Below are 23,732 nucleotides of genomic sequence, written 5' to 3'. Positions count from 1 at the left end.
GCCCTATGCCAACACCAAACCGTCGCCCAGGACAGACCGGATCTATCCTTACATCCCGTAGCGGAAAGGACCACTAGGTAAGTACAAAACTAGTGAACATACATATATTGAAAAGCAACTTTATAGTATAAAGTCATCCATTATTTATACTATAAATAAGTGTTCTAAACATGTTCTAAATATCATATCGTCATCCATTGGATATTCTATAAGAACATGGGTTATAGGAAAAATAGTAATAATTCAAACTAGCTTCAATAAACATGTTATCTCATAAAACATTTCATAAAACATAGTCATCAAATCATGTTTTTCATGTATGCATTTCTACTATCAAAACATGCATTTTTAGAAGGGGTCTACTCACAGATACTTAGCCGCCAAAGAGCCACGCGACCAGCGGAGACAGAATGCCACAATAAATTGCCCCTAAGCACATAAATGGTACATTTAGTCAAACTCTACTCAAACGAATTAATTTGGGAAAACAAACATCAGAAACGGGTACAGGACGTCGAAATTAGCCTAGGAGGAGTCTCGGACGAAAACCCAAAAAGTCAACATTGACGGGTCAAAGTCAAGGTCAACGCTGACCGTTGACCAGGTCAATGGTCAGACCGGGTCAAAGTCAATGGATCTGGGTCAAGGGTTTTGGATTGGACCGGGTTGGGTCTAATGGGTTTGAGGGTTTAAATAAATGGGTTTAGGGTTTACGGGCCAAAGGCCCTAAAGGAAACGGCCCAAAGGCCTTTAATTTAACTAGGAATAAAAATAAAACAAAACTAAAAAGAAATGGGCTTCGGCTTAGTGATCCGGCCCAAAGGCCTGGGTTTGGATTTCAAACTTGGGCTTCGGTAATTGGGTTGGATTTAAAAGGATAACGGGCCTAAGGCCTTAGGTTTGGCACGACCCAAAGGGCCTAGTTCAAAAGGATCTGGGCTTGAAAGCCCGGTTTGAATTCAAAACATGGGCCGCCGAACCCAATTGAAAGAGAAGGCCGAAATTCGGCCATAAAGTTATTTAACTTTAAACGTTCATAACTTTGTCAAAACTCAATGAAATCGAGTGATTCAAAAACGAAAGTTGTAGTTCTAGAAGAGAAGAAGAGAATGCAACCTCACACGACATCTAACTCACCGTGGTTTGGCTGGAAAATGCCTCGAAAGCCTCAGAGGTCGTCGAAACTGGGTAAGATTCAAATGGATATAACTTCTTCAAGACTCCATGAAATTGGGTGAAACAAAAAGGAAAGTTGTAGTACTCGGCAAGACGAAGAGATTGATGCCTTGCACGCTGGCACAATCATCGTGGTTTGGCCAGAAATTACCTCGAAAGGGGCGGTGCTCGCCTGAAAATTGGGGAAAGCTCCCTGAGTTGTTTTCACGTCCAAACCTTCACCAAAGACCATACTTTAACAACCACTAAACCTTCTAACTACGTGGAGGAAGATGGAAGGGTGTTTTTGACTTACCTCTTCAGAAATCACGTGCACCGTGACTGTGCACAGTGATAAGAAGAGAGATCGCAGGGTGGTGAGGGAGAGAATGATGAAGGTCAGATGATGAAGATGATGGTGAAGTTCTCCTGTTGGTTGTGCATGTGTATGTATGGATGCGCGTGTGTTCTAGTTGGAGAGAAAAGCATTGAGAGGGAGAGATAGAAATGAGAGAGAGAGAGAGCTCGAGGAGAATGAGAGAAGAGAGAGAGGCGAAAAGCTCGGGGGACAAAATCAGGGGGTGGGCCTTTGGGCACACCATTTAAGACCCAAAAACTATTTTTAAAAGGAAAGTATCCTCCAAACTGAATGAAAATACAACAATACTTTTTTTGTTTCGTAAATCTCGAGACGGGTTGTTACATAAACTATCTCTTTGGGTGGCTGTCTAACTTTGAGTTTTCTAATAAAAACTTTGAGACCTTCTCCATTTCTACGGACGGGTTTTGCTCATGAGTTGCGCACGACCCGCATTTGATAGTGTTTCTACGCACACGATATCTATATACTATCAATATGATGAGAAAGAAAAAGGGTCTCTTTGTTTGGACTTTACCATTTTTGGGCTCAATTTTTTCCCAAAGAGAGAAAAATGGATAAATTGATGATTGTATGGCATTGGCATGCTTTCGGTGGAAATTTGTACTTCAAACTATCAATATTCCAGAGGGAAGGCATAGTTTTTTTTTACTCAGTTCCTCCTCCTCCTCTTCCTTCTCCTCTGCAGCAAAAGAAGATGTTGTTTCAGGCGGGAGGCCAAGGGACTCGCCCCACCTTCTTCGAGATGGAGGCGGCTCAGCAGCTTCCCGCCAGTCTCCGCGCCACCCTCACCTATTCCATCAGCGTAAGTTCATTTCCTTCCTTTCTCTGAAACTCTATTCATTGTTCCTCTGTGGGTTTTGGTGGGATGCTGCAAAAATTCGATCTTTTAATCTTCTGTTTATTAAGTTAAGTTTAAATTAATGTCGAATTAATTTCAACAACAAACCACAGGTGTTAGCTTTACGAAGACCTTCCTCCACAGGGTTCTCGACTACGAGGACGAGTTCTTCTCCTTGCTCATGCTCGTTCTCAAAACTCATAGCTTACGAACTACAGGCACGTTTTTGGAATTCCGACTCTTCTATCGATCAGTGCTGTTCTCTTCTGTTCTGTCGTTACTTTGTTCAGGAATTTGATTTTGTTTTCTGGGTTATGTTTGTTTTCTTCGGCAGATGCTTCGTTTTCCAAATCACTGTATGGGTTGAGAAGGAGGGCTGTGAAGATAACCGTGGATGTTGATGGGATCCACGAGCTGCCTATTTCAGACAAGCAAAGAACGGCCTATATATAAGGGTTGCTCTCTTGAAACTCCTACTTGTATGGTGGCTGATGCCGTTTTGTTTTCAATTTTTAAGTTTTGGTTCGGCTCAGAAGAAAAAATCTTCAAATTTTGGCACTTGATTTCTTCCTTGATTATTTTGGACAAGATTTTGTTACAAAGTCTGGCGGAGTTCAAACTCAAAAAACAACCGGGTAAGTTGGTTTCATTTGACTATTCTTTGAAATTTCAATTTTGGTTTCCCTTGGGGTCATGATTGTAAGTATGTAAGAACAGATTCCATGAGTGTAAAACGTCTTCAGCTGAATTACCCCTTTTGTGTACATACATAAAATGCTTGGAGATGATTGTAAATCAAACCGTATAAGACCAACATAAAATGGAACACAGTGCAAACAAGTACTTCTAAGCTTGAAGGGAATCAGCAGATCCTCCGAAATTGGCAGCGGGATGTTGAAGGAAATCAGCAGATCAAGAAACAATCTTGAAGCTATGTTCCGGCCAAACATCGATCCAAACATGCACTTCTTCTTATCAAGTATGACATTTGTTTCATTTCATTTTTGAGTGATGATTAGTTCATCTGGGCATCTTTGTACTATCTTCTGAATGATGCTTAAGTTATTTCTAAAGAAAAACATTTGTAGTTTTAACCCAAAAAGAGGAAGGAAACAATTATTTTCACTTTGTGAAGAGAAACTCTGTTGAAACTTATATATTGTTTCAGTGGCACCACCGATAGTATAAATGATTTCCATGTTAGTATATCGCCTTTTCGTTAATAGTGGTCACTTGGTGTCACTGGTTGCACAAAGAATCGCACTATTTTCTGAGGTTTCTGTTGGATTTAAAATATATGCTCAATTTGCAGCACTAAAACATGGTTTAGAAATTCATCATAAAATTTATTTAAGTGTTAATTGGGTTCCAAATCATCAATAGGACACTTGCCTCTTTCCATAGAGGATCGTTGAATTCAACAAAGTATTTGAAACATGACTTGTTCATTATTTGTACGTTCAAATAATTCAGTTGGTTAAGTGAATTTATACGAAATTATGGATTTGCTTTCCTCTTTTTTTATTATTTGTACATTCAAACAATTCAGCGAATTCATGCGGAAGTCTAGATTTGTTTTCCTCTCTCTCCTTATAACCAGGTCAAATTCAGCTTACGTCTTTTTCAATATTAAAATGATGCAACTCCACTCCTTTTTTGGGAGGTCAAAGTCGTATTGTAAATCATAACCAGTCTGTTTCCATTTCTTGGCATAGCTAGACTTAGTCTTACGGTGAGTGTGATACAGGGCTACATATATATTCCAGCAAATCTACCCACAAACACGTGCATAGTTCTAGTTAATAACTTTATGCTAACATTGCTAAAACTTCCATGGACCAAAATCATAGTTACAAGCGGTGATGGGTTGCTTTGATGGTTAAGATCTTTCTATTTCACCATACCGCATCCTGAATTTAAATTTGTCTAGTAAACTAGTACAAAATATCATTTGTAATAAAAAATAAAAAACCGTATAACTTTGACTGACGACACTTAATAATTAGATTTAGAGATCATAATCTTCAACGGAAATGCTCAAGCACCCCTGATGATCACCGCCATTGCCAAACCCATGTCCTCCTCCCCAGCTGCTCATAGAAGTAGAAGTAGGAGTCGAAGTCGAAGTCTCTCCAACATAACCATTTTCCCAAAACTCAGTCGTCTCAACCGCATTGCTTCCAGTTCCAGCTGGCTGCGGCGGCGGGGACTTGTTGGCAATCAGCTGAGCATCCACTGCCATGCCAGCATCCGAAGCTGCCTTCTGCACCGACCTGGGCGACATATCATCGCTCACACAAGACGGTAACATCAACGGGAAGTTAAGGCCTTCCAACGTGGAAGGTCGACGCAAGCAATAATACCCAACGTCTCGAGCCACCGCTGCCGCCTCTGCGGTGGAGAAGGTACCTAACCAAAGCCGGTCTCGGGTCCCCGGAACTCGGATTTCGGACACCCACTTGCCCCATTTTCGTTGGCGCACCCCCTTGAGTTTTCTGTTTGATGTGCTGCATGGAGTACTCCCGCTTTCTTCCGAACTGTAACTCATGATGATGATGATGATATATATATATATATATGTAAAACTATATTTATGTAAAATATGAACTTTCTCTTCTGAGTTCTGACTCGTCTGCGTAAGTAGCTAGTAAGGAAGATGTGGGAAACGTTCGGACTGAATCTGTGAATGAAAAAGGCAAATGGGAGGAAGTGTTTATATAGGTTGAACAACTATGAAAGTCAGAGGTGCAATAATTAATTAATTGGGTAGCAGTAGCATATCATGTGCGAGGGAGGGGAAGGTCAAAATATTCAAAGGTCAAAGTATAAGAGGGGTTTCCAACAATACCAGAAACTAGAAGCGGTATGGACGGTGAGAGACACTGAGGCAAGATAAGGATATATGTCAACTGGATTCAGTATAAAATTAATACATTGTTAGGTTTCGATATCATGAATAAAATTGAGATTTAATTATAAAATTAATATTAGAAAAAGTTAACTTAACTATTTTTTATGATGTTAGATCTATACTTTTAATATTTTCATCACGTATGATAAATTTTCAAATTTAATACGTGAATAACACAATTAAGTAATGTGAAATATGTATGATTGTTGGACTTCACATGATAATAATATATTTGATATCATAAGTAATTTTAATTGTTTATAAATAATTAAGGTATTTATTAACGACTCGTAACTCTTCGTTATTAGACTAAAACAGTAAAGATAAACATGTTTTATGTCAATTGGGCTACTAAAGTCTAAAACAGAGTATATAGAAGGTATTTTATTTCCTACAGAAAAACACACGTGGTTAATTAAGGTGAGCATGAAAGCCAAGTTTTGAGAGAAATTTCATTATGTCCCGAACACGGGTAGTACATTGTGTATTATTATATAAGTGATGGGATGCTTTATTTTTAAGTTGTTAATTTTTTAATACAAATATGTCACCACTTGTATAGTGACTCACAGTGTAACACCCCATATTCTGAGCACACAAAAAAATCTCGCATGGCTGAGATTTATGATTAGAAATACATGTCAGGAATGAGTAATCGACTTTGGCGGAGTTTAATAAAAATACTACTTTCACTATATATTTATATTATCTTTATAATAGAGATAGGACTCTTCATTAAGTATTGCTTAATGTGCTTTTTTCTACACATTATTTTGCTTGCAAAATTGATCAACAAAATTGATTTACCTAATGTCACTCCTATTAAAGAAATAATGCAAATAATCGTACAAACATGTATTAAATGTAGCATTACTTGTAGTTTAAGTATGAGAGGAAGTCACGTCAGAAATTATCTTGGAATGTTTGAGAATTTGGTTTGATGAGGGGTTGGCGTGCGAGGTTGGCATTCGATGCATATTACCTCAACCAGTTTACCACGGCGGTGTTTTAAATTTAGCGAAAGGACCAAGTCCACGTAAAATCCTTTGCCGGTTCAAAACAAGAAAATATAAGGTTTGGTCGGTTCAAAACATTCTTGTTTGCATGTGCTAACAGGTTTGGTCAGTTCAAAACATTCTTGTTTGCATGTGCTAACAGGTTTGGTCGGTTCAAAACATTCTTGTTTGCATGTGCTAACCCATGAAACGCACAACGTTGAAATTCAAATATGTTTTGCTCGTAGCTGGTTTCCCTCTCCTACAAACGCACTCCTTCCAAATTAGATCCCTCCAATATTGTGCGAATCCCCTCGACCAAATTGATGCTTCTCTACTATATATATATATATATATATATATATATATATATATATATATATATATCAATTTTATAAACCATGTTTTAAATCCACATGTTGTCCTTAAAATGTAGTTTTATTGAAGTTGTCACGTGCACAACATGTTATTTGCTTTTGGTTGCATAATACTAGTAGGAAATATTTTACACTGAAAACACGATTCGATACACCAAGGGTGTGTAGTCAATTTGGATTTCAAATGATTTTAATAGACTTTTTTAAGTGACAGATTTCAAAGGATTTTAATAGATTATACAATTCTATATGAATTTTGACAGATTATTATGGATTTCTATTATAGATTTCTATGAATTTGTAATGATTTCTTTCATGGATTTGTTAGGATTTCTTTTTTTACTCTTATGACATAAATTCTTTTTTCAGTGCACAATCTAAAAAAGACATAAACATATATATATATATATATGTATATATATATATATGTATGTATGTATATATATATATGTATGTATGTATATATATTGATATGGAAATATAAACCAATCAAATATGTCTTTTCTTTTCCCTTCTCATTTGAATTGTGATTTCTTTATGAAAAATAATTTTAACTAACCAAAACAAGTAGTGCTTCTTAAATCAAATGTCTCAAAGTAACCATTTTTCCTCATCAATTGATTAGTTCATAATGTGTTGTTCAGTCTAAGTACAACTACCAATATAAATAGGCTTTGGAAGATGCTTGCACCCTTACACAAACATGATTACACGAAAAAGAATAGAAAGCTTGAATTGGCAATAAGATTCTTAGTAGTAATTTCCAAGAGTTCAATTAACATGGTAAAAAATTAACACATTCAGATAGAACGCAAAATCATTACAAGAACTGCTAGTGGCCATTAAAACTTCCCATCAAAGCATTACAAGAAATACTATTCCATAGTCCAAAATAAAGGAAATGAAAAAATAAAAAATATTGTACAATTCAAAAAATTCAAGTTTGCAACTAGGGCGGTGAAGGATGACCGTGAAAGGATATCAGGTTGGCAAATTCTATGTTTGGAAGAAAATGGAGAGTGATAAAGAAAGATCGAGTTGCAGAATGGAAAGAGAGAGAACAAGAGGGTTGAAAAAAAAATTCTAGGGTGAAGGTTGGATTTTGTTATGCTTAAGCAATTTTGACTGGGTCCACGACATCATGTCAAGAGGCAAAATGTTTGAACATGTTGAGCTGAATCTGTCCAGACAAAATCAACCTTTTTAGTGTTTATGTCAACTATTTTTGGGCATTGATTGGTACTGCTAATGGTCTTGCTTTGGCCTTCATTAACAAACCATGTGAATTTGAATCCTGCATTCATTGAAATACTTGGCATTTAATACAAAAAGTAGATTTTTTACTCGAAATTTCATGGAAGACTTCCGTTTGGCTTTTTGGGGATTCAAAGAGTTAATGGGTTGGCCAAATCAACATATTTTTTAGAATGTTCGGAGAAAATTTTATTCATCGAAATTTCGTTGAAAATTCTAGTGAAATGACTTTTTAATATGTTGTCAATATATGATTAATTTTCAAAGAGTTAATGGGTTAGCCTAATGAACATATTTTCTAATATGTTTCGAGAAAATCTTATGGACCGAAATTTTCGATTGTTAAATTTTTATTTAACAATTTAATAACGAAGATTTACTCGCTAGAAATTCTGGTGAAATGACTTTTTAGTACGTTGTTGATATATGATTAATTTTCAAATCTCAATTGCTGAAATAATCACTATTTAGTATGTTATCAATATATGATCACTATATCGTCAATCTTTTATTTCTATTTCATCGATATTTGATCATTATGTCGTCGATATTTAATCTTTGATAATTTCAACAATTAGGAATTGAAATTAAAGATCATTTCAGTCAAAAGTCCTCAGTTAAAACAACATATAGGGTACGTTGTTTTGGTACACTTGAGTTATGGAGTTTCGTGAAACACAACGTTGAACTTCAATATTCTTTTGGTTCTCGTTAGAGTTTCCGGTTTCCACATTTAGGTATTTGCCATTTTAATCCTTGACCAATTTGTTGGTCCAACTATCCTCTCAGGTACATTCCAGCGACAATCATTCCATCTTTGTTCGTTGATTTTTACATTTCGTGCTTGAGATATGAGGAAAGGGGAGATGAAGAATGGCACCGAGAGAGGACGAAGAAAAAGAAAGATGAAAATAAAATAAAATCTTAAAAGTGTACACAACATAAAATAAATTTTGATTTTGAATGCTTTCATCAATTAAATAGTTATCAAAACGCCCTTAAATTTTCAAATCAAATGATTCCAGAGTTTGGATTTTACCTTTTTCTTTTCTTTTTGAACAATTTATACGTACAAACATGTACGTGTTCTCATAAATTGTAAAAATAAAACTAATCTAAGCCAAACACTTGAATCATTAAAACGTAGATATCCATCTTCTCTATAGTGATTTACACACGTTTAAAGTTATAGCTGCAACCGCAACGAGAAGGGGACGGAGGCCACGTAAAGAAATGAAAAGAACGAGGAACGATAATACACAAAAATCACTATGATATAAACGGATTTATATAATCATTTGATAGAGAACTTGACCTGTTTCTTCCGAGGACTAAAACATTGGAACCGTCTGGTGATTTCTCATTCTCAGTAGAATGCTGGTATGTCTGAACTGATCAAGAGCATGCCAAAGCTCCCCCAGGTTTTGGCAATTAAACCATTGCTTTAAAAAGAAGAGGAAAGGATCCTAAACAGCTCGTCTGGATTATCAGCACGGACCTGAAAATGAAAGGACGAAAAATGAGCACCGCTGCATATTTAGCAAATACAGTACAGTTGATATTATCCCATTCATGCAAGTTTCAAACAAATTGCGTCGAACAATTTGATATTTTAAGCAGCATCTTATGCACTCTGGACTGCATTAACAATGCCAAAGAATCACTTGTGCATGACTGTATGACAAAAGCAACTTCCCCAAAACTACGAATTCCCTTGTCCAAAATGACTACAAGCAGTTCCTATGATACCAATCAGTAGCATTGCAGCAAAGAAAGTGTCACTACTGAACGATACTAACTTTGCACAAAATTATAAATCCTAAAACTGCTAACCCAAATAACTGCTCAAAAGAAAAATACATTAATTATGATTCCCATGCCCAAAATGCTCGCCCAGGAGTCTGGGAGCCAATACTGATCTATCGGAACCTCTAAGATTCTAATATATCTTGTGAATGATTATATATATATATATATATATATATGCGTGCACATATACAAACACAAGTGTTCCATTTTGTGTGCTTCATTCTAAACTGTAAAGCAACATAACCAGTGGCCTGCATCCTCAAGGACATGCATTTCCACTCCACCTGCTTCCTCAGCAGCAAGCTCCTCAGCCGCATGAATTCTCTGGAGATCTCCTAAAGCCCATCTGTGCAAGCTCCTTTCTGCTTTCAAAAAGTTCACATGGACACCCCAAGGCACATCTTCAACAATTTTCCTACTATGATCCAATCCAATAAGAGCCAATTGCAAATTTGACATTCAAGATATGGGGAAAAAGTTGAAGCAGACGTAACTTCAAAAATGAAAATGTCCTTTTTGTTTCAATATTTGAAGGATATGTAGTTTGATGTACATCCAGAATAAAAAATAAACATAATTTAAAAGAAAATATAATTCATGAAAGAAAACCCCCAGCTCAGACAAATGGGCAGTATTTCGGTTGATTAAAAGGATATTTAACCACTAGGTATTGACTCTCCTGTGCCACATATAAAACTAATCCAACAAGATAAGGATATGAACTAATTACCATAAATTTGTTTCTTCATAAGATTTATACATTTCAGCGATTCCCTTCAGATCAAACACCCATGAAAAGGTTGATGGTGATGAACCAAGAGAATTGGTTGGTCGAAGATTAGTAACCACCCACTGCACATGAAACAGCATATAATAACAATAAAATAAAATCCTCAAGGCATGGAAGAAGAAAAAAGGGGTAAATCAATTGCACCGCAAGACAAAAAAGAACACAAGAGTATCAAACATGAAAATGATATGGTGAAATTAATGAGACAGAGTAATAGCAGAAGATGGGATTGGAACCACTTTTTTCCCACAAAGTCAGCTAACATAACGAGCAAATATGCATAACTGTTAAATTTGAAAGTTAGATAGGTGCTATCAATAAAGAAACAAAATGTAACGACCAAATATGAATTAGGCTAAGTATTAATGTCGGAAATAAGAAATACCAAGCTGATCCATACATAAAAAATTTCAAAGCCCAAACTACAAATTATTCCATTCAAGCATGTCTCACAGTTTAAAGTACCTGTGCGACATCTTTGGAGAATCCTTTATTAACTAAAGCATCCACAACATCCTGCTTTGAGGAAACCTGCCTCTAAGAAAAACTGGTAGAATGAACTTTTTATTGAAAGACAAATTGGTAGAAGTCTTTACGACAAACACAGTGAGAATGAAACCTTTCAGGTTTTGGTCACTGTAGTGGTGTACATGTATCTCTATTCAGTAGGACCCAAAAGCGTGTAATAAACTGATTAACAATGATCAGATATCAAGTTGTATTACATGAATTTACCTTAAGAGTTGTAAATGGAGAGACAAATGATGATAAAAAGGGGCAAGAAAGACATACTAAAGACAAATAATTAAATAATAAAAGGACTACAATACCTAAAGGCGCCCAACTTCGTAAAAAAAGAAAGGAAACAACTATTGAACATGTATTCACCTCGTTTGGCAGTGTACTTAGGACAGAAATCAATTCTTCTGGATGGTCCTCCCCATCCCCACCAGGATGAACTATTCCAGGCGTAGCATCTAGAACCCAAACCTAGACAAACAACTAGTGAGACGAAAATAAGGATAATGTCCAGAGACCCTCGAACTTTCTAGGATATATATTCAATATATTCCCATTACTTACTCTGACTGGTCGTGCAAGAGTTTTTGCACCATGCTCAAGGCAACTACATGAAAACCAGAAACATAGTAAGCATCAATCCATTTTAAGATGGTGCAGATGTACTGTGTACTAGCACTCTCCAATAAAGGTATGCAACATGCCAAAATAGCCTAAGATACCTTTCCCTCCAAAACTGTGTCCAACTATAACCCGAGGTGTTAATCTAAGCTGTCAAACCTATACAGGAAGAAGAAACAACATTACCTCACATAGTTGTATCTGAAGCATGAGAAGGTACTAGACAAAAATATACAAACATCTGGGAGTGTTCAAATGCTGTGCATACAACACTGTTCATGAAAATAATGATGAAGTTACAAAGAAGTGTGCAAGTACGAAAGAAAAATATAGGCATAAGAAACACAGATGAAGGCTGTGAGATTCATCTAATTCAGAACAATAACTGAAACTTTTCTTGGAAAAATAGGGTAATATATGACAATGGGGAAACTTGTCCTTCAAAAATAATGACAGCAAGTGCGCAAGAAACACGTACCAGTTTTAGGACATCTAGAGCAGTGGATGAAACACTATGGGGTCCACTTTTCTTACTTGATGCTGAATCACCATGACACCGCAGGTCCACTAACAGAAACTTTGCCAATAAATAGAAGAATAACATAAGATTGTCATCATGACCAAATATAAAAATTCCCTATTCAATATATCCAAATACACACCCCAAAAACACAGAAATTACAAGCGTAATTAGTGACAACAGGCGAAGTAGTACATATGCTTAGTTAGATCAGTCACAAAACTACAGTAAACTATTTAAAAGAACCTCAAGTGAGAGATCAATTTCTAAGTGCCGCCCAAGTTTTTATTGTTTCCATTTTTCTTCTATCCCCTTGAGACAATTAAAGTATTGCTTTAAAAACTTTTGCAAATTACCCATGGTTACAAGCGGTTATTGAGAGTTAGAAGTGTAGCGTTTAGCATGGTACTTAATAATTTGAGGTGCAGAATCACCGTTTTAGAGCTTAGGATTTTGGGTTTAGCTCTCAAACTTTGGGTGGACTACTGCTCGCCCAGGGCTGAGTAATGTGATCTTGCTTGTTAGCGATGATTTTGTGTGTGCCTTGCATGTCTTTGTGGCAGATCTGTACTGGCGGTGCTTGTGTTTGTGGTATATAGGATCACTTAGTATAATCAATTTGTCACAATACTGCAGACAAATAAATAAGCCTAGACGTTACCTGCCATGTCGGAAATTCTATAAGAAAATTAAATGTTATGAGCTTTACCACATAAATACACGTTTCATTCATGATAAGTTAAAGTACAAAAGCATACCTGCCATGTCGGAAATTTTTGTGCCAATCTCCTGGTGAAGGTTCCTGCAATATCAGATATTACGGATAAAACCGCAGACTATTTATGCACAGCAAACAATAGAAAATCCACTACCACCACTATGTTGCTAATGCTGCAAAGATATGAATTGAAAAGTAATACACGAGAAAACTCCTACATGCCACAGAACAGTACAAAAAGGGACACTTAACCGGAGAACAATAGAAAGGGAAAAGAACAAACGTACCCCAGTTCTTCCTGCTACGTACAATTCCATGCAGAAAAACAGCTGTTGGAGGCTCAGGTAATGACCTGTCCACAACCACATCTGGACTCCATTTTACCTGCACGCTATGACTATTCAGATATGTGATTATGCAAACTCAAACAATAAAAGTAAACTATGTGGCAACTCCTCATGATTTCTCATCTTCACTGACTGGCGCATTTGAGATTGTTCCTCAATTTAGTTTGTTAAATTTTAATATAGGTACTGGGGCAGAACAAAAGTATGGTACTTTTATATGAACGAGAAGCGTTAGAATCTGAACAACAATTGCATCAAGTTCTCAATCATTAACTCACTACATATCAGCTTATCAGGAGATTAAAGACAACGACTTACAAGTGCTCCTTGAACAAGATCAAATGCCTGCCAAATAAAAACAAAACCAAAAAAAAAAAATGTTAATTATGTAGCCTGAAACTTCAGACTAACATCATCTACATTCCAAAGAAGACACATTTACAATTTGTTTTAAGTCACTGTGTGGAAAAAGTAGTTTTTGATACCGGGATGTCAGAAGGCCTGGAAAAATCTCCACTTCGTGCAATCTTCTCACCAACTAATGCCGTACGAACACGGGAATTCTTATCTGATTTGCCCTATTGACCAACTGCTAACTGATTCTATATCAAGAAGAGGGAAAATGATTACGTGAAAAAAAAAATTGATCATCAAACCGAATTTTGGTCTCTGAAACAGAGAAGTATTATACAACTACAAATTTGAAACTTAAAACACAGCAGGCCCACATTGGAATTGGTAAAAAAAATCATGTATAAATTATAGTTTTCTTGAATGTAACCAAATTCCTTGATTAAACCCACGTACAATATAACAAATTTGAACAAATAAATATAAAAAAATAAAAAATAAAAAGTGCAACACTTGGAATTTCACAATCATCCATCCAATCAATTATTCGAATTGATGGTCTGAAGAAGTAGCATTGTTCAAATGGTCACTCTAACAACAACATTTCTCTGCGTAAATTTACATAATTGAGATGAAATGGAAAATATGAAAAGCAATTGAAGTAAAAATTATGTCATATGATACCTTAGAGGGCCAAGAGATCCGAGTTTTCAATCCAGGAGTTGACCGGAACTGTAGCCTCCTCTCTCCGAAAATGACTGCGTTCCCGCCGTGACTGCACCCCTCAAGATTCGAAATCGCCGCCATTGTTGCAATGACGGCGTCTCGCAATGACAGATTCAGGAATATCGGCGGGAAGGGAGAGGGAGAGGGAGCGGAACGGAGAGAGAAGAAGAAGACGGAAGTGGAGGCGGAGATACCGAGGGAAGCAGTCGGTGCTCCCGCGGACCTCCTTTTTTGCTATGGACGAATTATATGACAAGTGGAGACTTCGGCCTTTTTTTCATGGTTAACGAGATTTTGGCGTTTGGTTTGCTGCCTCCTGCGAATTTGGAAATTTGTAACTAGTTACCTGTGTTTAAAATATTGATCTAGGTAAAAATATCGATGCTTAAATTGACATTGATATTAGTTATGTTCGATTGAAATTATGAAAATTTGTAATGGGAGGGGTATATAAATTTTAAAAAAAAAATAATCGAAAGTTTAAAATCTGGAATGAATTACGGTAAAACTTATGTTGTGAATCGATAAATATATTCAGTATTTATTAATTTTTTTATATCTCACAGATAAAAGATGAAGGTTGCCATTTTTTTCTTTCAGTTTGCTCATGGAAAAGAAAACATGCGTACAACTCGTTACCCTGTCAAGAACAAACCTGAGGTGAACAGCTGCGCAGTGTGTTTTTAGCTGTTAGCTATTGATATAGCTCACAAAAACACAACACAACAAAGCCTTTTCCCACGAGTGGGGTCGGTCGTGGGGATGCAACACGAGGACTTCACAAGAGGTCATTCCATTCTAGTACTACTCTCGCCCAGACTAGCTTAACTTCGGAGTTTAGATGGGATCCGATGCATGTAAGTTGGTATGATCGTGAGGATTCGACGTAAAATAGGAGTGTCGGTTGTCCACTACCTGACGCACTCCCCTCTTCCTTTAAACGGGCTTGGGAGCGGTATAGCTCACCTACTGAAAATGCCATCGTTTCTTGTGTGTTGCCTGAAGTCCCGCTTTATCCATCCCGTCATGTCATCGCCGGTTACAGCAGCAGAAGGAACCACAACACAAGCAACGTCGTCATTGACCACACCCCCAAATACACCATAGCAACCCCTGCTATTCCAACCATCTGTCTGGACTGGTCACCCCAAGATGGTGGCATTGAGATTGTATTGCTGCATTCTTCAACCGGAACACCTCCCAGCAAAGGAAGATTCAAATTCCTACATCAGTAATGTTCCTTTGGGTCCAAATTTTCTTCGACTTGCTGCTGGTACTGCTGCTCATATTGTTGTATTCGGACAGGATTAGATCGAGCACAAATTCTTGTCACCTGTACTTGTTGATGGGGCATTGCTCATGCTGGGTTACCATAGTACAGTGTATAGCATCTGGATGGTATTAGCTATGATGCCGTACGTCGATATTGAGGAGTCAGCACAGTGGACATGAATCTTTTTATACTCAAAAAACATTTTTAAAAATACAATTTATCAAACATCCAACTACTTTATTTTACAGTTAATTATTTTAAAGCATAACAGAAACAGTTTTTTAATTAAAAAAACACAACAATCCAACATTGACCCTTTAAGTTAAAAGTCAACAAAAGCACTAGACATGTAGCTCAATTAGCTAAGAGCACCTACACTCTGCATTCAATGACATGAGTTTGATTCCCCCTCCCCAATATCACTTTGTTTTTCGAGAATTTCGAAATGAATACTCCGTTCAGTTTATATTTTCTGCATACGTATATGTGTGCCTATACATCATATTTGCTTGCTCATGCAAGTTCAAAGTAAAAAAGTGTACATATCCTCTCCTTGAGGTAAAAAGAGAGTAGAGAAAATAACTTTAAATCTGGTCGATCAGCTGAGGGAATTGTCGTAGAAGCCATGCCACACCTCTGATGGCAATCTGTAAAACATATAGGATTTGAAGTGAAACCTGACCTAGTTCTTCAAAGAATTATAGTCTTATGATTTCTGCACATCTAGTTTTCGTATCCGTAAGGTTGAAAAGCAGATAAAACAGAACAGAAATTCGAGAAATAGGACAAATTTGAACATATATTCATATTCTACATGTTCATCCAATGCCAATGGCAGGAAGGCTGCACTACAGAATTTAGACTGGAACCATCAGAGATCAGGCCCCAACCTAAACGTCTGTTTTAGACCATGTTGGTTTCGAAATAGTATATGGAATGCCCTGAAAAAAAGAAAAGAAAAAAGAGAGAGCGTGATAGTGTGGAGGTTAAGCACTTACCAACACAGTTTCTCCAGGCTTGATCGCAGGTTCGACACTATCTCGCCCGTAGCTGTTTATCAAAGACAAAATTAGTCTCCCAACAGACTATACGCACTCAACAGAGATACACAAGTACACAAGATGTTTCCTCATCTTCGGGAACGAAATTGAATGAGCGTGCAGTACTATAATCTGGTGTATGCTACGACTGCTATCTGTTCTTTTGAAGTATCCTTACATTATTTGTCTCTTGCCATCGATGACCTCCAACTTATAAAAGCTACATCCTTTGCTGAAGGGAAAAGGCTTCCCATTCCATTCTGATCCAAAATACATACTATTTCAGTGGGGATCGGATCAACATATATCTCACAGAGGAGGAAAGACGTAGTGTAACTAATTTCCATTAACATACCTAAATGCCATGTTACCCCAACTGCCGTGGAGTCCTCAGCGGATAAGTCGTCAATAACAAACTGAAGGTCTTTGCCGACAGAATCATTGAACTTTTTGAAGAATTGAAGTATATCCTGCGCATTGTTGAAGCTGGTGCTTGATCTTGAGAATAAAATACACAATAATTCGGAGCTGCTTAACATTTTTCTATAAAAAAAAATGTTTGAGAATCGAACCTAAGACCTCCTCCATCATGTTTGAAAATACAAATCCAAAAATTACTTGAAATTTATTTATATACGCAAACATTTTTCTAGACGGGCTGGAAGCATTAATACCCATAATGTTTGGGTTTTAAGTTTTGCAGGAACAACCCTACAGTTCAGTTAGTGATTTCGGACCTTAGGTTAACATGATTTTCTTTTTTGAATTTTTTTGTCTAATAAAATTATTGATGCTTAAATTTTTTTGGAAATTTTGTTACTGGAAGATCGATTTAAAAAAAAAAAAAAAGAACGTCCACGTAAATCCTCAAAGGTCAGTAATAAAAGTCTACATAAATCTTCTAAAGTTCATAAAGGATCCGTCAAAGTCTGCCAAAATCTATATTGTTATTTTAAAAAGTTTTTAAAATCCTTAAATCGCAGTTTGACTACACACGTAAATTCCACAAATTGTTCTTTCTTCTTATTATATTATTATTTTTATTTTTAAATATTTATTATAATTCTGTCAATTTGGCCTACTTTTTCTGTTTATTTTTAAGTTTAAAATTATTATATTACAGTCAAATATCAAAGCACATACTAAAAGAGCTGAGAAGTGGATAAGAGATAGAGTACCTTGCGACCAACGAAAGGACGAGGAAAAACGAGGTCCTCGTACACACATTTCTCTGCTATGAGCCCCTCCACTGAACCCAAATCTTGGCGGTTGACTCCTCCGTAGAACTTCCTCACAACGTCCGCTCCAGATTCCACCACATCAGCAGACTCATCGCCATCAGTTCCCGGCGGTGATGCAACCTCGACTGTCGGATTGGCTGATGACGATGAGACCCGAAACTGAAGGGTCTGCGGGGTCCATCTCAGAGGTGTGCTGATAGCAGTTGCTGGATTGGATATGGAGAGGTTGGAAGTGGTAATTGGAATGGAAGGAGATTTGGTGTGGTTAAGAAGGAGAGGAGGAGACGAAGAAGAAGATGAGAGGAATAAGGAGTTTATCATCAGCATGGCTGATGTTTGAAAACAAGAAACAAATCCGAAATTACTTGAAATTTAAATCGGATAATACTTGCATATATAAGAAAACTAATGAAAAGTGTGTTACTTGCATCCCCAACGGAAATGCACATTATATTCTACCATTTGCGACTAATGTATTTTTATTGTCTAAATTTATAATCCAAATTGTTCAATTCCTAATTTTCATTTAAAAATCTTCCATCCAAAATAATAAAATAAAAAAACCATTCAAATCAGTGATTGTTTATTCATCCAAATATATGAAATATATCGACAGTATGAGTATTAAAGAATATATTCATGGGGGAATATACACCTTTTACCATTTACAAATAACATATCCTTACCACATAAATTAAATAATTAGATATTGTTCTGGTCATGGATAGATCATCCAGGTTTGAGTCCATAGGCAGTGACAATTACCATATAAAGACTTGTTTTTGCTACGGCCCTAGTGGGTTCCTTAAATAAGTCACTGCCTATGAGTCACCGATTCATTATTCAACAAGCACGCGGTCAAAGCCCTGATTTGAGGATTTTAGGACAAAGTCCCACATTGAGACCAAATCATTTAAGGGCTTATAAAGAGTTGGACTACTCCATATATTATCAATTGGTTTTAAGAGTACTGAATTATTTTAGCCTAAGCTAAATATGTCTCATTGAGAAATTAATTTTTGTCATTTGGTGCTAAATAACACTTTAGCCTAACTAGGCTTTGGTTTGCATGCAGTAAACAACTGTAACTTAAATCACAAGCCCTAGGTCCAAACCCAATGGGCCTTGAAACCTAAAGCTTCATATGAGGCCTATTCAACATGTTAATCTCATGTGATTAATTATAAAATTAAAACCATTAGCTGGTTTATCTCGAAATTAGAATTCATCCATGAACAAAAGTTTTTTAAATTTATGTCCCTAAATTTAACAAAATGTGCATTATTGGTCCATGCCGTTCAAACAATTTCGTAAAAAAAGTTCGTTCATCTTATGATGCAGCCCACATGCGGATTCCCATGTCCAATTTTGTGATGTCATGTAGATTAAACAAAAATATATTAATATATTAAAAATAAAAGAAAAGGAGAAGGATTCAAGATGGAATTCGGGAGGGTGTTCACGTGTTAAGTATTAGAACATCTCTAATGTAGACAATTGAGTTGGAATACCTGTTTTAATCAAACACGTACGTAAAAACTAGCTCCAATAATAGAGGCAATTGAGTATGCAAATTCTACATACCCTCCTAAAATAGGAACGTTGCCTACACCATCATGAGTAGGCAATTCAGGCCCCACATGTGACAACCCGTTCCAAATTTTACGTTTTTATTTTATTTTAAAAGCGTGAATTTACGAAATTGCCCTAGAGGCAAGGACTTTGACTTATGTTGACCATCGTCTAGAGAGACGTATGACTTATTCTTTTAACATATTCTCGTAATACTCGTGGATGTGAACGCATAGGCGAAAGCCGTTTGCGAGTCCGGATTATAACGGTATAGTTACAGACGTTCGAAATTGGTTATTCAAGGTTTAGTGTTAATTAAATTAAATCCCCAATCAGAAATTGGTTATTTAAGGTGAAGCCCAATCAGAAAAAGGAAAGAAAGAAAAAAATAATAAAATAAAATAAAATAAATCCCAGCTTTTCCCGTGGGTTTTCCCACTCGCGACCACCCATTTTCCAAGGCCGATTCCGGTCAACTCCGGTGGAGTTTTTCGATGCCACCACCACATCTTGAAGCTCTCATTCCCCTCTACAAAACCCACCCAAGAACCACCTTGATTAATCATGGGATGTGGAGGTTTGAGGCCACGAAAGTTGACGAAAATCAATGGTGCTCCGGCCACCCTTTTCGATTTTCCGGCAAATCGGCAAAGCAATGGCCGATGCCACCACTTGGGCTTTGTAGCCCATCATCCCAGGAGCAAAACCCAACCAACCTTGACCCCGTTGGACCACCGTAGACGACGAATCGACGTCGGGAAGTTTTAGGCACCCGCCGGCTTCGTGGGCAAAATTGACCATCTTCCGTCCACTTTTGGACTTCGTGGCAGGTATGAAAGTTGCTCCACTCACTGAGATCTTCATTTCTGTGAAGTTTGAGAATTTTTGGAAATAGTTGGATTTTCCGGCGAGTCGGGGCGGCCGAACGCCACCCGCGGCGGCGCGTGGCCAGTGGGCCGCCAATGCTATTTTTAGGCTATGTCGAATGTCTTGAATTCAGTTTTGTTATTTGAATGACATAGGTTGATCGTTGGAACCTAAATTCGTTACGATACATTGCTTGATGAAAATGTGAATCGACGATCCGACCGTTGGATCGTCACCAAACTTGGGTACATTATAATACGTAATATTTAAAGATCATAGGAATTTACGGATCGGGAATCCGACTTACGGATCTTCCTGAATTGGATTTGTAAGTTAGTAAAATAAATGTTCACGGCCACTTGTTTTAGGCAATTGGCGGAGATCTGACCGTTGGATCGTAATGAAACTTTAATATGTTATTCTAGAAATATATTGTGGATCTTTGGGAGTTGCGGATTGGAAATCTGATATGCGGATCTTCCGGGTCAAGTTATACAGGGTTGTAAACCCTACCGTCGATCTTTGATCGACGGTTGACTTGTGGTCAATGGGTCTCAAACTATTTTAGAATGTCGTTGAGGTTGTGTTTTATGTGAATTACATATTCTACGGATAAGAGTTCTGAGATGTGATTTGATAATTGGTCACAGGGACCAATCATTCAGGACGCCTCGATGCGTGCGCTAGAGAATCATAGCGTGGACTCCAGGTGAGTGCATCCTTTCCTTTTTATCGTACATATTATTGAGAGTTCTATCGACACCTTTAAATTGATTAGGCATATTACTTTCATATATAATTATTGTGAATGCTTGAAGTACTATGTGAACTACGAATGGCTTGATCCCTGTTTAGGGTACGTAGGCAGTCTAACGAGACGTTAGATGCAGCCATAAAATATTTGAGACAAAAGCCTTGCTTGGGAAATTGAGTAATGCGAAGGAAATTGGTAAAGACAAGTTTTAGTTTTGTGAATTAGTTAGTTAAATTAGAGTTAATTGGGTTGTCATGGATAATTATCCCTGAAAATAAGTAGTTTGGGAGTAGGGCGTTACTGATTGTACACTTCACACCATATTGTTTATAATTGAAAATGCTACAACATGGTTGAGTAGTAGATTGCATCATGATATATCCATATGTATATTACTTGCATATAATTATTGGGAATGCTTTCAAGTGCAAAGGTGAACTCAGGACACCCAGGTAAGTTCAGGTGAGTTTATGGTACTAGTTGAATCGATTGCGTTATAGCATGACTACAGTTATGAGTTAGGCAACTTCGATACTATCGTACTGGTTGCCATGAGTTGCACATGTTATATTGAGATGCATTGAGAGCTCATAAACCTGCACCCCGGTGTTAGTGCTCCCGCCCGTGGCCAGGGCACAGTCCTTCACGTGATGTTCACCTCCCGCACTTTACGCTCACCTTGGATCCAAGGTAGGTGCACAGTCCTGTTATACAGACCACTTCAGGTGGTTCCGACTCGTAGGTGACCCGCGATTATTCGCCCAGTCTTCACGTGATCGTAGCACTTGAGCGTATTTATTTACACCCAGTCCTGTCGTACAGACCACTTTAGGTGGTTCCGACTTGTGTGCAGGTATACTTATTGAGCTATTGGCTAGCCAGGATTGATGAGATATGGATAAGTCGTACATGTCACTATAGGTGACTCCGACTTATATGCTAGCCAGGATTGACGAGATATGGATAAGTCGTACTTATATGCTAGCCAGGATTGACGAGATATGGATAAGTCGTACAGGTCACTATAGGTGACTCCGACTTATATGCTAGTCAGGATTGACGAGATATGGATAAGTCGTACAGGTCACTATAGGTGACTCCGACTTATATGCTAGCCAGGATTGATGAGATACGGATAAGTTGTACATGTCATTTTAGATGATTCTGACTGATATATCACTTTGTATTGATTTAGTTCATTTGGCCTACTTATTAATGTATGGTGGATTTGATGGCAAACCGTGGTTTTGGTCATTTCTGAGTATGGTTTGGATATATGTATATATGTTGTACTGTCTTATGGAAAACGATACGGGTTTTACATTTAGGGCATTACTTTTAGAGAGGTAATAACTTTGGGAAGCTTGGTTTTATTGCTTACTCACACCTTCTGTTTGGTGCCCTCCAGGTTTTAGCTGCTGAGTTTGTATCGACAAGAATCTGTGGTGAATCTTAGTATTAATGGATATTTCTGAGGGTATGATTCTTACCCACACTACTGTACCTTACTTATGCTCTGACATCGCGTGTGAAATGGGTTCGCTCCCACTCATAGCGCACTCTGGTACTTAGACACTTTTAGATTCAAATTTATTCACTTTTTATACACTATCACATTTTATGGCTTCGTCACCTTCCAGGTGTCGGCCAGCACAGCTCGATTCAGGGTCCAAGTGGACTTTCTGGGTCGGGGTGTGTCACCACACCCTCCTTTGATAACCAAATATTCGATGTAGAGGAAGATGACAAAACCAAAAGATAAAAATTGATGTTACACACGAAATAAAGAGTAAACGTGATGTAAATTCAATTTTTTTAGTCATTATTGAATTTAGTCCAGTTTGTTGGACTAGGTCTACTCATTGATTATCTACATCTGTTTTTTTTGTTTTTTTTTTTTAATTTAATTATTTATAATTAAATTGTAAATGTTATCCCTTATTTATAGGATTGTCTTTTACTTGAATATTGTATGTTGTAGGTGCTATATATCATCATCATATATATATATATATAGTGTGTGTGTGTGTGTGTGTGGATTTATAAATGTATAAAAGATAAAATATCTTCGACTATTTTTATGGATAATAAGTATATTAAGTTTTATTTACTTTCGTATATACTTTTCATAAAAGTGGTTCTATTTTCATATTTAAATATTTAAATTCAAATTTTGAGTAAAGATGCATAAATCAAGAAATTTAATTAAAGTATAAAAATATGGAACAAGACTAAATCCAATAGCAACTTTAAATTTTAGACTTGGATCAAAGTATAACATATAATTTTACCTTCTTAGTTTACCTAATCTATTAGAGTCATTTCAGACTATTATTATAAGACAATTCAGTAGGCAACATACTATAATATAATTTTGCCCTTTATAATATAATTTTGTTATTTTAATTGAGTATATTATTGAAATGCTTTTTAATAAGTAAATTTGTAGATCTAAATAGCATTGTATATTAGTATGTATAACATCAGAGTATATTGCCCCGCAAGATCCTTCCTTGTTTAGTCCTTTCTACTCCCAATTTTCTAATGATTATGTATGTCTCAATCAATTTGTTTCTGACCGCAGTCAGAGTAGAATCTGACTAAACCACCGACACTTGATCTTTTGTTCCCCAAAAGTCAATAGATATCGCAAATTTGCAATGTGAAAGTTG

General features: G+C 36.9%; 2 protein-coding genes, 1 long non-coding RNA gene and 2 pseudogenes across 4 annotated transcripts; 1 reads left to right on the top strand and 4 right to left on the bottom strand.

Moving 5' to 3' along the window:
* Positions 1-4,211: 4,211 nt before the first annotated feature.
* LOC137716839 (ethylene-responsive transcription factor ERF019-like) lies at positions 4,212-5,040 on the bottom strand. The gene has a single exon (XM_068456207.1). It carries the CDS (start codon positions 4,921-4,923, stop codon positions 4,384-4,386), a length of 540 nt encoding a protein of 179 aa, XP_068312308.1. The 5' UTR covers positions 4,924-5,040; the 3' UTR covers positions 4,212-4,383.
* Positions 5,041-12,580: 7,540 nt separating this feature from the next.
* On the bottom strand, positions 12,581-14,605 carry LOC137718512 (uncharacterized; annotated as a pseudogene).
* A 467-nt stretch (positions 14,606-15,072) lies between these two features.
* LOC137719333 (5S ribosomal RNA) lies at positions 15,073-15,192 on the bottom strand (annotated as a pseudogene).
* A 675-nt stretch (positions 15,193-15,867) lies between these two features.
* On the bottom strand, positions 15,868-18,446 carry LOC137718520 (uncharacterized). Of its 2 annotated transcripts, none has more exons than XR_011065896.1 (5): positions 17,805-18,446; positions 16,982-17,096; positions 16,805-16,903; positions 16,585-16,636; positions 15,868-16,233 (listed from the first exon to the last, which is right to left on the bottom strand). XR_011065896.1 is itself a non-coding variant. In XM_068458076.1 (5 exons), the coding sequence occupies exons 1-5, from the start codon at positions 18,192-18,194 to the stop codon at positions 16,171-16,173; spliced, it is 702 nt and encodes a 233-aa protein (XP_068314177.1). In that variant the 5' UTR covers positions 18,195-18,441; the 3' UTR covers positions 15,879-16,170. The 2 variants fall into 2 exon arrangements, 1 of the variants encoding a protein (XP_068314177.1); XM_068458076.1 differs by having other exon boundaries at positions 15,879-16,233; positions 16,805-16,886; positions 17,805-18,441.
* Positions 18,447-20,132: 1,686 nt separating this feature from the next.
* LOC137716791 (uncharacterized) lies at positions 20,133-22,743 on the top strand. Its single transcript, XR_011065744.1, has 3 exons — positions 20,133-20,269; positions 20,957-21,015; positions 22,469-22,743. It is a non-coding gene; the product is annotated as an uncharacterized lncRNA (long non-coding RNA).
* The last annotated feature ends 989 nt before the right edge of the window (positions 22,744-23,732 follow it).

This window comes from Pyrus communis, chromosome 15, assembly GCF_963583255.1.
Source record: "Pyrus communis chromosome 15, drPyrComm1.1, whole genome shotgun sequence".
Taxonomy (NCBI): Eukaryota; Viridiplantae; Streptophyta; class Magnoliopsida; order Rosales; family Rosaceae; genus Pyrus; species Pyrus communis.
This window is presented reverse-complemented; position numbering and strand designations above follow the sequence as displayed.

Coding starts and splice junctions, on each gene's coding strand:
- LOC137718520 (XM_068458076.1), bottom strand. CDS start 18,194: ATGCTGATGATAAACTCCTTATTCCTCTCATCTTCTTCTTCGTCTCCT. Junction 16,887..16,981: donor TGGGGTAACATGGCATTTAG/GTATGTTAATGG, acceptor ATTTTGGATCAG/AATGGAATGGGAAGCCTTTT. Junction 16,234..16,584: donor AGCCTGGAGAAACTGTGTTG/GTAAGTGCTTAA, acceptor TATGTTTTACAG/ATTGCCATCAGAGGTGTGGC.
- LOC137716839 (XM_068456207.1), bottom strand. CDS start 4,923: ATGAGTTACAGTTCGGAAGAAAGCGGGAGTACTCCATGCAGCACATCA.